The 12,288-nt window shown below is 37.1% G+C and overlaps 1 protein-coding gene across 1 annotated transcript in view; it reads left to right on the forward strand.

The window, feature by feature from the left end:
* Positions 1 to 12,288, forward strand: part of LOC135794779 (uncharacterized) — a 66,946-nt gene that overhangs the window by 20,795 nt on the left and 33,863 nt on the right. Inside the window, exon 3 of the mRNA XM_065306169.1 lies at positions 8,260 to 8,287. Coding sequence (XP_065162241.1) covers positions 8,260 to 8,287 — 28 coding nt within the window. The remainder of the gene's footprint in view (positions 1 to 8,259; positions 8,288 to 12,288) is intronic.

The following is a 12,288-nucleotide window of genomic DNA, read 5'->3' on the forward strand; positions in this document are numbered from 1 at the left end:
CCCCTCGCCTGACAGCTTAAACGATCCAATTAAACTTATAGATGTCTCTATTAAACAATATCTCCTCGGAGAATCTAATTTACTACGCGAGATATGAGCGGTCTTGGAGTTTCGGACAAAAAGCTCCGCTTTGTGGCGGACAAAGAAACAATGCAAGTGGATATAATATAAAATACGTGCAAGTCTTGTGGACACACAAAAAATAAATAAAAAACCAACGCCAATAGACAACATTTTGTACCTTAACTCAACAGAATAAAAAAAATTAAACAAAAAAAATAAAAAGATAAAGAAGTCAGATTTATCCGACGGGGAAGAAAAGTGTCGCGCGTTTTTGAAAACATTTTTCTTATATGACCATCGCGCGCGACCCTCGCCGCCAGTTAATGACCATTAAAATTGGCTTTATGAAGAAAGCCATGCGGAGCATCTTTGGGGTTATAAAACTCGGCGGTGTAATCCGGGTCGGAATATTGGACCATTAAGAAGTATAAAAGCGCTCTTAATGTTTCATCCTAAGCACACATTCATATCCACATGCTAACCGCGTAAAAATATATTCGGCTGACCTTAATGAAGCACAAAATTAAAAACAAAAAGATTTTTTTTTTGAAAATTTTGTTTTCATAATCTAAATCCACATCCAAAACATAAAGCGTGTGTTAATAATATCATAAAGTAGATTTTGTGATGTTGCGTTTGCGTACAAATGAGATTAGGGATTACACAGCGCGGGCGCAGATTGAAATAATTGCAATATGTATTAATTAGCGTTGACATTAGCTGCAGAACAGCTTATTGAATTTGCCCAACGGAATGACAGCGGCGTTTTAATTTAATTTAATTTTTATTTTTTTATATTTTCAGTGTTTATCTATGTGAATGTGAATGTAGATCTAGTCTGCTTAATTAATTAATTTCGTAATTGGACAATTCTTTAATATCATAATTTTCCCCGTTGTTTAATTCATTTGTTTCGTAGTCTTTCGCAGCAGAAGTCTTAATTCAGTCTTGTTCTTGTAGTGCTCACTTTACCCCAAGAGGTTTTTGTTGTATGCGTTATTATTTTTGTGCACGTGCAGACAAAACACTTCATTTGCTTTGCACTCGTAAATTAAGACGTGTTACACTCACTGTGCGCGCGCGCTGACTAATTAAACTCGAGTGCATTTATTACAATTTTCCGCTGCTGGGCGCGCTTCTTTTACGTGTCTGCTTTAAAAATGAACTCACACGTTTTTTTCTCTCCTCTCTCCTCTCTCGTTGAGTATTTTTATCGCTGCGCTGCGAAGCCATCGAGTTTATTTCGTTATACACTTTTATGGTTTCTTTTATTCCTGCGTCTTTACGACACACCGAGCAAAATTTATATTATTTTATTTTAGTGATAAAAATAGACGTGGGTTCTTTTTTTTTAAATAAATGAAAAAAATGATTTGTGTATTTAATGAAAAACTTTTCGGTCTTCGGATGCAAACAAACAAATTCAAACAGGCGTACATGCATAATCATAATAATAAAACGTCACGTCCGTCGGATTTCTAATTGAAACGTGCGCGGAGCACAACCCTGAAGAGGGATACCGGATGCTGCAGCCGTGGAATCCCGATCACGCGTTGCCAAGCTCGTTTTTTGTCAAGTTTTTTATTTTTATATTTTTTCATTTCTTGCATGCCCAGAATACTAACCGCATTGAAATATTGAAATATTGAATTTTTTTTGAAATTTTTTCCAAAAATATTTTTATATTTTTTGTTTTGGTGAATTGTGTGCGTCTAGAGTTTTAATGGTCATAATGTACACTTAGGGGAAGCTTAGCGCAATAAAAACCATTAATTTTTTGCACATACACACAGCAGCCGGGGCTATCTAACGCAACATAACCAACTTTTTGCTCCGCTCGCGCGTGATGTGCGCGCCTCGGCTACTAGTTATCGCATAGTTATGGTTTATGGCCGAAAAACCTATCTCGGCGTGGTGGGCGAGATGAAAAAAGAAGAAGAGTAATGAACTATTGTCATATGTGCAATTTTACGAGGGCGGGCGCGCCGCAACGGAAAACATTAAACAGCCCAACAGATGGAAACCTCTTCGAGCGGCACTTTAATGCCTTTCTCGCTACGCTACTTTATTTCTTTATCTGTATCGCAGGGCAAAAAGTTTTATTTTTATCCATTCGTATGTGCATTGTAGCAATTTGTCGCTGAATTTTTTTTAATTTTTCACTTTTCAACCCTTTGCTTGTTAAGTGCGTATTTTGCCACATTGTCTAAATTTTCAATCGACTCTCAAGTTGCTTCCGGATGTGTTTTAAAGACTCCAAGACATCGCGTGCGAAAAGTATCGTTAAAGTTTATGACCGCTGTGTGGACGCTCGGAATTAAAATCGAAAGAATAAAGATGAACTTGAGGAGAGCGCAAGCGGAAATGACCGAGATGTGGGGTCGTGGCGAATGACGCGGAAAAACGGAATTGACATAAGAGCTTTCCAAGTTTTTTTTTCTGCTCTCGAGTAGAGGAGAAGGAAGTCTAGAAGATGTTGTTTGGCGTTTGATTGCGCTTTTATTACTCGCTCTTGATTTTTACAACGTTGTAAAGTGACAAATAAATTTTTGAAATTATTTTTCATCACGCCGAAATTTTTCAAATTAACAGATACGCATCAAAATTTAATCATCATTGTGTAGGGTACTAAACTTAGCAATAAACACTTTCGTAATATTTTGTTTTCATCATCATTGCCCAGCGCCTCCACCAAGTTTATACTCATGTGTAGTAAACACGCAGTGGGTAACAAGAACAAGAAACAACGTATTACAACGTATAAAGATTAAAACTAAGTAATGACTTGCTTCTGGTGTTAAGAAAATTATAGACTCGTAAAAACTTGACATAAAAGTAACCTAAACACATTGTATGTATGGTGCAACTTGACTAGGGTTACAATGTGTGTGGAGGTTTAGTGTGCTCGTTAATATATTGTTATTAATATCCGCGATGCAGAATAGGGCAAAATGCATATATGGATGGCGATGGATGATGTGTGATGGACGAGATGCGAGATGCGATTTCACGCGCCAGCCTCGCGGCGCCATGCGAGCGCGCCCGCACAATCTATATCATTGTTTATAACGGTTTCGTCATTGTGCGCGCGGTGTAATAATAACTAATACGCGACATTGCGCGCTCCGCTGGCGCACTATAGAGGGAGATACATCCATCATCTATTAGTTGATGTATGCTCATCCAAATTTAGATGCGGCAGATATTAAATCTGCATTATTATTATCTAGATTATAATGAAACATGTGTCATTGAAATAAAATATTGAACATGCGTTAATTTTTTTCAAGCGGAAAACTTGATTATTATTTTTTTAATTATTTAAATCAAAATTAAACAGACGCTGAAGGAACCGGGAAATTTATTTCGTTATAGAGAGGCGTTTTTATGCCTATAAACAAAAAAATAGCAAAATATTGTTTGATCCATTGAAAATAAAATTCTACTTATTTTTGTCCTTAATTTTTAGTTAAAAACTTTGTTTAATGACCGTTTATTTACTACTTGATAGCAAAATTAATTTTATTTGTTAATAACTCTTTATATATCAAAGTATTTTGCATTATATATGCACATTTGATGTGGAATTTAACCAGAACTTAAATTTGTCTAAGAATTTCTAAGTTTTTTAACCTGTTTTATTATTAAATATTTATTATTAGGTTATAGTGAGGCGACGTTACATCGAGGAACTAAAAATAACCAAATATTAGGATTTTGCACGGATAGGCAACTGTTTAATCTTTTCTAAGCTGGTTATAAACTCAATTACTCTTGTAAAAATGCCGGTAAATATTTCCTGAAGTCTAAATATGAATTCCGCGTCGCTCAGTTGTATTCACTTGTGTTATGTTTAAATGATTTTCTAGTAACGCAACGTGCACCCCAACAAATTAGCTGAAAAATCGTGCTTAAGTTATAGAAATATGCATTGCAATTTTCCGGGATGTTGGAATCATAATTACAACAATATTTCAAATGTTACCATCGATGTCATGTCTTTAAAAAAATATTCTAGCTTATAATTGTAAGAAATGAAAATATTTTTCATTGTTACACAAAAAAATTAATATAAACCAATTTTTACCTAAATTTACCGCACTGTATATTAATTCGTTTTGTGTGTGATTTAAAAAGTTTTAATCTGTAAATAATTAAATTTTATGCACCCACTACCACGTAGATTTACCAGATAATCCAATTATAAACGACACTCGAAATTTGTTTGCGTATTTTATCCCCGCGCGCGCACACGAGAGAGTTTGTTGGGGCACGCGTGTTTCAGTAATTAATTCGCGGTGTTAATCATTCCATTTCGACTATTATTCAGCGCAAGCCGAACGCATTACGCCGCGGTGCTGAGATAATTGCGACAATAATAAAGCTGCTCCAGTGCGCCGCGCCAACTGCGCTAAGATCTACTCATAGGTAAGAGTAGATAGCTGGGACGCGCGAAGCGAAGTTAAATATTCCTTTTCCGGTGTCTCTTCGGCTGTAATTCTCGAATTAAGTGTGTGTATGTGGAACGGTTTGGAAGACCTCGAAAACCTCGAAAATCTATTTACCTATTGTGTGATTCTCGCGCCCGGATTAAAATAGAAACTCGCAGAATTTCATAGAAGTGAAGTTTAAGTTTATTTAGGAGATTTACAAAGTTTAGAACTCAAATAAGTTGCGAAATTCTTTATATTTTACAATTGTAAATAATGTGCAAAACTCGTACGTAATCCTTTAATTAAAACCTGAATGATTTGCGCATTTGCGCATTGCAGTGCATGATTAATGCACGTCGAGCGCTGATTCAAATTTTTGCGCTCGGCGTGAACAATAGGTGACGATATCATCGAAATATCTCGAAGCGCGCGTGTCGATTTTTCGCCCCGGTTATGAAATGACATCCGGTCGGCATAAATTCTAATCGCACTCGGCGCACGGCCGCATACATCGCCGCCAACGTCGAAATTGTCATTCGGTAATTGCTACTGATGTATGTTTAAGCACAAAACAGCAACTACCAACAGAACTATACACATTATATACAAGGTGTTGAAAATTATAACGTAGAAATTAATATATAACATAATAAAATCATTTTTTAGTAAAATTTGATAAAAAATTTGTTTTGAATTAAAATGATTTGAAAATAGTATAAAATTGAGGTTAAGTATTGACCCAGTAGATAATGGATACATATTATCAAGTTAACTGGTGGCGCACGCATTTCGGAGAGGTGAATTTACGACGCGCTCGTAAATCAGTTGACGGTCAATCAAGCCAGTATCATACCTGCCGTCCAATATTATCATTGCACCGCTGCCACCGCCGCCGCTGCTGTTTCCATATTAGTGCGGAATTATCTATTTATTATTGTGATCGCCGTAACTGTAATCTATTACCTTCTAATGCACTATGTACGCCTACGCATTACTAAAACATATTTGCAAGCAAATATTTATAAATATGATAAAACAGGAAACAAAACACAAAAAATTAATAAAGTATCGTTTAATTATAGGTAAATTTATTTTATCACGTTATATCGAGGCGACATTCTATACAGAAACAAAAAATATTCAAATATTGAGACTTTTTGTGGATTGGCATCTGTTTAATCTTTTGTTGTGCTGGTTATAAACTCAATTACTTTAGTAAAAATGCCGGTAAATATTTCCTGAAGTCTAAATATGAATTCCGCGTCGCTCAGTTGTATTCACGTGTGTTATGTTTAAATGATTTTCTTGTAACGCAACGTGCACCCCAACAAATTAGCTGAAAAATCGTGCTTAAGTTATAGAAATTTGCATTGCAATTTGTAGAGATGTTGGGATCATAATTACAACAATATTTCAAATGTTACCATCGATGTCATGTCTTTAAAAAAATATTAAATACCTCATAAATGCTAGAAATAAATATATTTTTCGTCGTTACACGGAGTAACTGTAACGCTATATCAAGAAAATTAATAAAAACCAACCAAATTATACAAATTTCATCGTTATACAGAGTAAATCCACTGTATTTCCACTTTAATAATAATATTAATCCCGATTTACAGCAAATTTTCAAAAGCAATCATTTTGCGTAATCAATACATTGTCTACACAGCAATTTTATTTTTTATAAATATAAATATTGCGTGCCATCGCACGTGACTTGAAATGTTTTGTTTCCTTACACAACATGGCAACCCAGAGTTTAGTTACACAACCGGATAACTTTCTCAGTTTTGCGTCCCTACTGTATGTTTGTTGCTTCATAATAATTGTGTTGATTTGATTTGCGCAACACCCGGTGGCGATTTTCACCTGGTGGATGGGTGAGAGGTGTGAGCAGGTTTCGCGGCGTTGAACGTGAGCGACGGCTCTCTAATAATGGCTTTTAATGGGAAATTAATTAAGTGCACTTTTGTAATGCTTCATTGCTCTTTGCTCTACATCCACGGGCGGCGCGTAAGAAACTCGAGTTTATTACAATATACGCGCTTAACGCTCACCCCACTGGGTTTCAATCTAAATTATGTAACGTGAGCAAAATGTGTTCTGCGTTAATATTTTTTTCTATGAAAAATTTTTCTTAAAATTATTTTCTCCGGTTGTGATATTTAATAAATTGGTGAGTTTGTATTTGATTTTATGAAATTTTGCGAAACAAATTCGCAAAATGTTCGATATCCACCACCTCGAGGGCTCAGACACTATTTTTGCTGGTGCTGCCGCCGCCGTCGTAATACAATTTCACAATTTCTTCGCGAAACGTGCGAAACGGCTGTTTCCGCACATCGCCGCCGTCGACGTGAAGGAAATCCATCTGCCTGCACTCGCAGCAGCTAGATAAATACATATCGGCCGGGGGTGGCAGCCGCCGAAGAAGAAGGTTGAATATTTTTTCAGCTTATTCGTTTATTTCGTCTCATTTTCTCAACTTTTTCCGTATTCCTGGCGCAGGGCGTCGTTTTATTGCATCGGCGTGTATGTGTGTGTGTGTGTTTGCCTGTTGGCGCTTCGTCCCCGCACCGGGGGCGGTCGCCGGCTGTTCGACTAGTTCGGCAAATTCGGCCCCGGCAATATTGCGGATAGACGTGGTGTTTGGAAAGTTCAGGGTTCTTGCAGATTGCCGCCGGCGGACCGCCGAAGAAACGCGCGCTCGAATTTTTGTCCGACGTATTTTTGAGCAGATGTTGTCTTGTTTTGCAAACTTTGGAAAATTTCATCAAAACTACGCGCGCGCGCGGGATGTATTATTCACAAGTGTGTAATGACAATGAGTCTATCACAATGTAGATGGATACACTGTATGCATAACTGGATGGCGGCGTAATATTATTCGAAATGACCGGCGCATTTTGCGTTTTCATTCGTGGCTCATTAACGCGCGAGTGTTGGGCAATTATCTACAAAGTGTATTTCACTCGGCTATAAACTTAATCCGTGCGGGTATTGCAGTCATAATATTCGCACAAATGCCACATGGAGGAATAGTGAAGGGTATTAAACAGTTGCTTTTATTTGCGGAATAATTTTCCTCATGAAATTATTAAACTAATCGTGCTAAATTACAGATTATGAATATTTTTAGTTTTATTTGTGTTTTTTGGAAGGTTATAAAGAAGTAATTGAATTTTTTATTTAGGTAAAAATTAATTTTTGTTAAAATATATTTTTTGTGAGGAAAAATGGCTTTTAGTTAACAGTTTTTTTGCCATTTTCTTAAAAACTGCAACAGATTCTTCTTTTAAATTAGTTTTATTTTGGAGATTGTTGTTAGACACTGAAATGTCCAAAGTGTATTGTTGATTGGGTTGCCTATTTCTGCAAAAAATGCTAAGAAAAATCAACGATTTGTCGCGATTCTCGCCTCTATTTAATTTTGAAAAATACAGTTTAGCCGTTTTCTAATAGATGGCACTATCATATACCATATGTGACAGATGGAGTTTAATATATATAATATTGAGCATACAGATTTGATAATGCTCGTCTGTCACATTATGATTAAATTATCACATAATTTATATTTGTCAAATATAAAGTGACAACTTTAAAGATTTCAACAAACAGGCATTATTTTTTGAATCGCAAGCATTTCATGCAAAATCTGACATTGAAATCGTATACAATGCCATCTATAAACAAAAATTAAAATTTACTTACTTTTGTTTCCAAAAAAACTAATTTTATTGTTTTTCTGTTACAGATACACTTCCATACCTGTTGCAACAAAGGTAAACAAAGTTTAATTATATTCCCATCCAACATTTACGATCCGATATTAATAGACTTAATTAGGGCACAGTGTAATCGCCGTCATTAGTCATTATTCATTTAAGTACTTGCCTACAACTCGCGTTTGTCTATCTGCGTCAATGTAGTCATACTCATTTCTATGAATACTCAACGAGAAAGAAGACGTAGAAGGCGAGCAAACACACAGCGGGGCGATTACATGCATGCAAGCGATAATCGCGTGCACCCTCGACTGCACCGCGCGCGCGCCCTCTTTATTAGCTCTTCATTTGTGTGCCGCTGGCTTATAATAATTTCATTTTCATTCCGTACACACACTCACATGCATAGAACAAACACGATTCCGCGCCGCGATAAATTTTATAATTTTTACATTGTCGACAATTACGAATACCAACGACGTAATAATAATAACACGAAACAAAACACCACATTAAAAAAATTCACATGAAAACTTATTATTTTCTTTTTTTTATTGCGATAAAATCGCATGTTGTGGGTGTAATTAAGTTAATTTTATAATTTTCAATATAATTTGCTAGGAAATTTGCATGTCAAGATAAAAATTTGTATGTTCGGTGTGTATACCGCAAGTCAAAGCATAGGGAAATATTTTAAGTCTGCGTATTTTGAAGTACAACGCAGATTATTTCGAGTGCCATTAATATATAGGCCATAAACGTTATTATTATTCATACGGATCGTTAGTCGCGAGTTGCGGGATGCTTACTGCGCTGGGCGAAGATGAAGAGTATCCTCTTACTGCCACGCTGAGTGGAAGTGGAGGCCGACAATGGCGCATCGAGATCCACTTCGTGGACCCGCAACAACGGCTTCACTTCCATCTCAAAATTTCGATTGCTACTGGTTGTGTAATATGTTAAATAAGCGGTTTGCTTTAAATTTAGCTCCGCCCCTCTCACGCAATACGCATGCGCAGTAGATCATAATGTTATATAGTCGTTTTGTACGTTTTTACGAGCGATAATCTTAAATTACGCTTATTTATCTAAATATTTTTTGCAATTTGTTTCGTAGACTCGAGGCCATGATGCACTTGATAGTCTCACATTGCCATAATGCATTTTTTTGCTTGTTCCCGGTTTCTTCGCTCGTTTCGAGGGCATTTCTTACCCCCTACCATTGCTTACTTTTTTGTTTCGCATTTCGCATTTCTTACCCCCTGCGCGTTCATACTTTATACTTTTTGTTACTCTGCGCTGAAATTTTCGTGTTTTGCATGTTTTGCAAACGACAAGTGAATAATAATATACCATGTGTTTAAATCATTTTTGCCGGGAATTAATTCCCCGGTAAGAAATTAACTCTTTGCTGATGAATATTTAATTTTTGAGCCGGAGATGATTGATTCGTTCCGCTGTGGAGGAGGAAATAAGCTAAACTCTTCATGTGCGCCGAGTGCCGTAATGCACACGCTGCAGCACACAGGCCGTTGTTGCGCGTAATGCGCGCGCCCACGGCCGTCGTGTCGACGTATCCTTCGCGTTCTTAAAAAGGAGTAATTTATTACTGTCACCGTCAGAATGGGACGCATTAGTGCGGCCCGAACTCGGCGCGGCGCACTACATCAGACGAGGGGTGTCATCGTCTCGTCGTGCGCGCTTTATTATAAAACGCAGTTTTACTTCCCCCTTTACCCGAAAATGCTAAACGCTTCCGGCGAACGCGCGAGCGTATAATGCGGCACAAAGTGGCGACATCTAGCGGTGAATAGTGCTGGGTTTTCCATATGCCACAAATAAATTTTGATATTTTTGCGCAAAAGGGGAGAAAATATGTTTTAATTTAAAATTTTTACCAGTGACATTAATATTGAGCTAAAAAAACGGAAAATTTGACATTTTACGGAAGTGACGTCATTTTTAAGTAGTTTATTTTTGTTAGATATCTATATTTTTTGACCATTTTCTAAAATTTTTGGTGTTTTGAGTAAAATTTTCCTTAAATTTCCTTAAAAATTTCCAAAAATGCGTTTTCTAGTTTCCGGTGATTGCTCAGGCAACTAATATATGCATAGTGGCGACACCTAGTGGTGAATAGTGCTGAATTTATAATATGTTACAAATTTCACTTGGTATTTTTGGTGATAACCGTAAAAATCTTGTTTTAATTTGAAATTTTTTATTGTGATGTCAAAATTGAACTAAAAATGAAAAATTTGACATTTTGAGGAAATTACGTCATTGTTGAGTAGCTTTCTTTTATTGGTTCTATTAAATTTTTGCCGTTTTTTTCAAATTTTTCTGTTTTTTCATTAAAATTTTGCAATTTTCAACCAAAAAATGAATTTTCAAGATTCCTTGACGCAAGTTCCATAAAATAAATTCATAATTGCAATAATTTTCATTTACATTTCATGCCAATTGCCAAAAACTTCCGCGTTTTAATCCGACGCAAATTGTCGCCTTCGATTTCAAGCCTTCAAGTTTTTCCCTCGCTGCGCGCTCGAGGAATTAATAACATTAATAACTCGCCGACGAAGTTTATTATTCTCCTGACACAGTTTCGTTGTCTCGTGTTGTTAGGTCGTCCGCCGACGCCAAAACCATCCTCCTGCCGCCCGCCCGCCCGGTTTTTCCCTCCGCAGTCTCAGCGCGAGTTTAATTTTGATATGACGAACTTAATAACCAGCTTACGCTGCTCGTCCCCATATTGGGCTTTCGCACAACGTTCGTTCGTTTGTCGTGTTTTTTCGTTTTTAGTGCGGATCAACTTGGAGAAATATGTTTGTGCACTTTATGTGCGCAAAGCTTTCCACTTGGTCCACTCGCGTCTTTTGATTGCGACGTGGCCGAGAGCGACGCGAGCAACTTAGGCGATGCTTTCCCAACCACAAAAAAATAAAAACACGCCGTCCGCAAGGCGACACACTACGTTAAGTCGCATTTAATGAACTCTGAACAATATTTCTCGAAATTTTATCCGGCGCCGAATTAAAACATTATTGCGCGCGGTAATTTAATTTATAACTTTCAAGCGCTTTCAACTCTTATTAAAACAAAACGCGTAGGAATTTATGGCATGACCCTGTGTGAATTTATAGTTAACCATATTTGTTTCAAACGTGTATAATTCTGTCTGCTGTGTCTGAAAACCACACGAAACACATTAAATTAGCGTCTGTTGTTTGCGGGCGGCGCCGCCATTTTGCTTATATAACCGCAATCGTTGTTTGTGCGACAGGGATTATTGCATTTTTGTGCGTACAAAGCCCGGCTGTGTCACATCCGCTGGATTAAAACGTTAGCCGCGCCGTTTTCATAAAATTCGCCCGCGCGCGCAGAAAAAAAAATCATTATTTACGTGTGTTGTGCGCAATTATATTAAGGACGGACGCATAAATTGCCAGCGGATTAGTTCAATTTTATTGATAAGCGCGTAATTTAATTAAGAAACTAAATCTAAACTCGGTTATGCTTAGTTAATTTAAAGTTACGGCCGCGCGGAAGCGGCGGAAACTTTATCGCTAATCGAATTTTAAGTTGGCAACACTGTGTGGGTCATTTGCTGTCGTTAGCAAACAATGGACGTGCTGCTACTGTTACTTCCGGTGGCGTTAAATTTACTCACAATTTTTTTGTGTGTTTTTTGGGAGAAAATTTTTATGAGTTTTAAAAAAACTTGTACGTTTTTGAGTTTAATTTATGTTTTATATGTCTGTCTGTCTGTCGCGTTGTTCCTGCAACGCCTTCAATCTTTTGCGAGGCTGGCACTTCGTAAATGGTATTGGATTTGAGCCAATATAAGCGCCGCGTCGGGATCCGCACTACCTGCGCACGCAAATTCGACTGCATAATGTAGTAAGTTATTGATATTGAAAATTTAGATTGCGTTTCGTTTTCAAGTAATATACTTTATGTCGGCGTGCGCGTTTGGTTGCATACAATGCCAACTTACATCACACCCTCGATATGCAAAAGATAAAGACTCACAGAAGGAGAGATTTAGCTGGCGTGAA

Source organism: Atheta coriaria, unplaced genomic scaffold (assembly GCF_025399875.1).
Source record: "Atheta coriaria isolate IRGN ID8LTWV9N9 unplaced genomic scaffold, Caltech_Dcor_3.1 hic_scaffold_6_pilon, whole genome shotgun sequence".
In the NCBI taxonomy this organism is placed as follows: domain Eukaryota; kingdom Metazoa; phylum Arthropoda; class Insecta; order Coleoptera; family Staphylinidae; genus Dalotia; species Dalotia coriaria.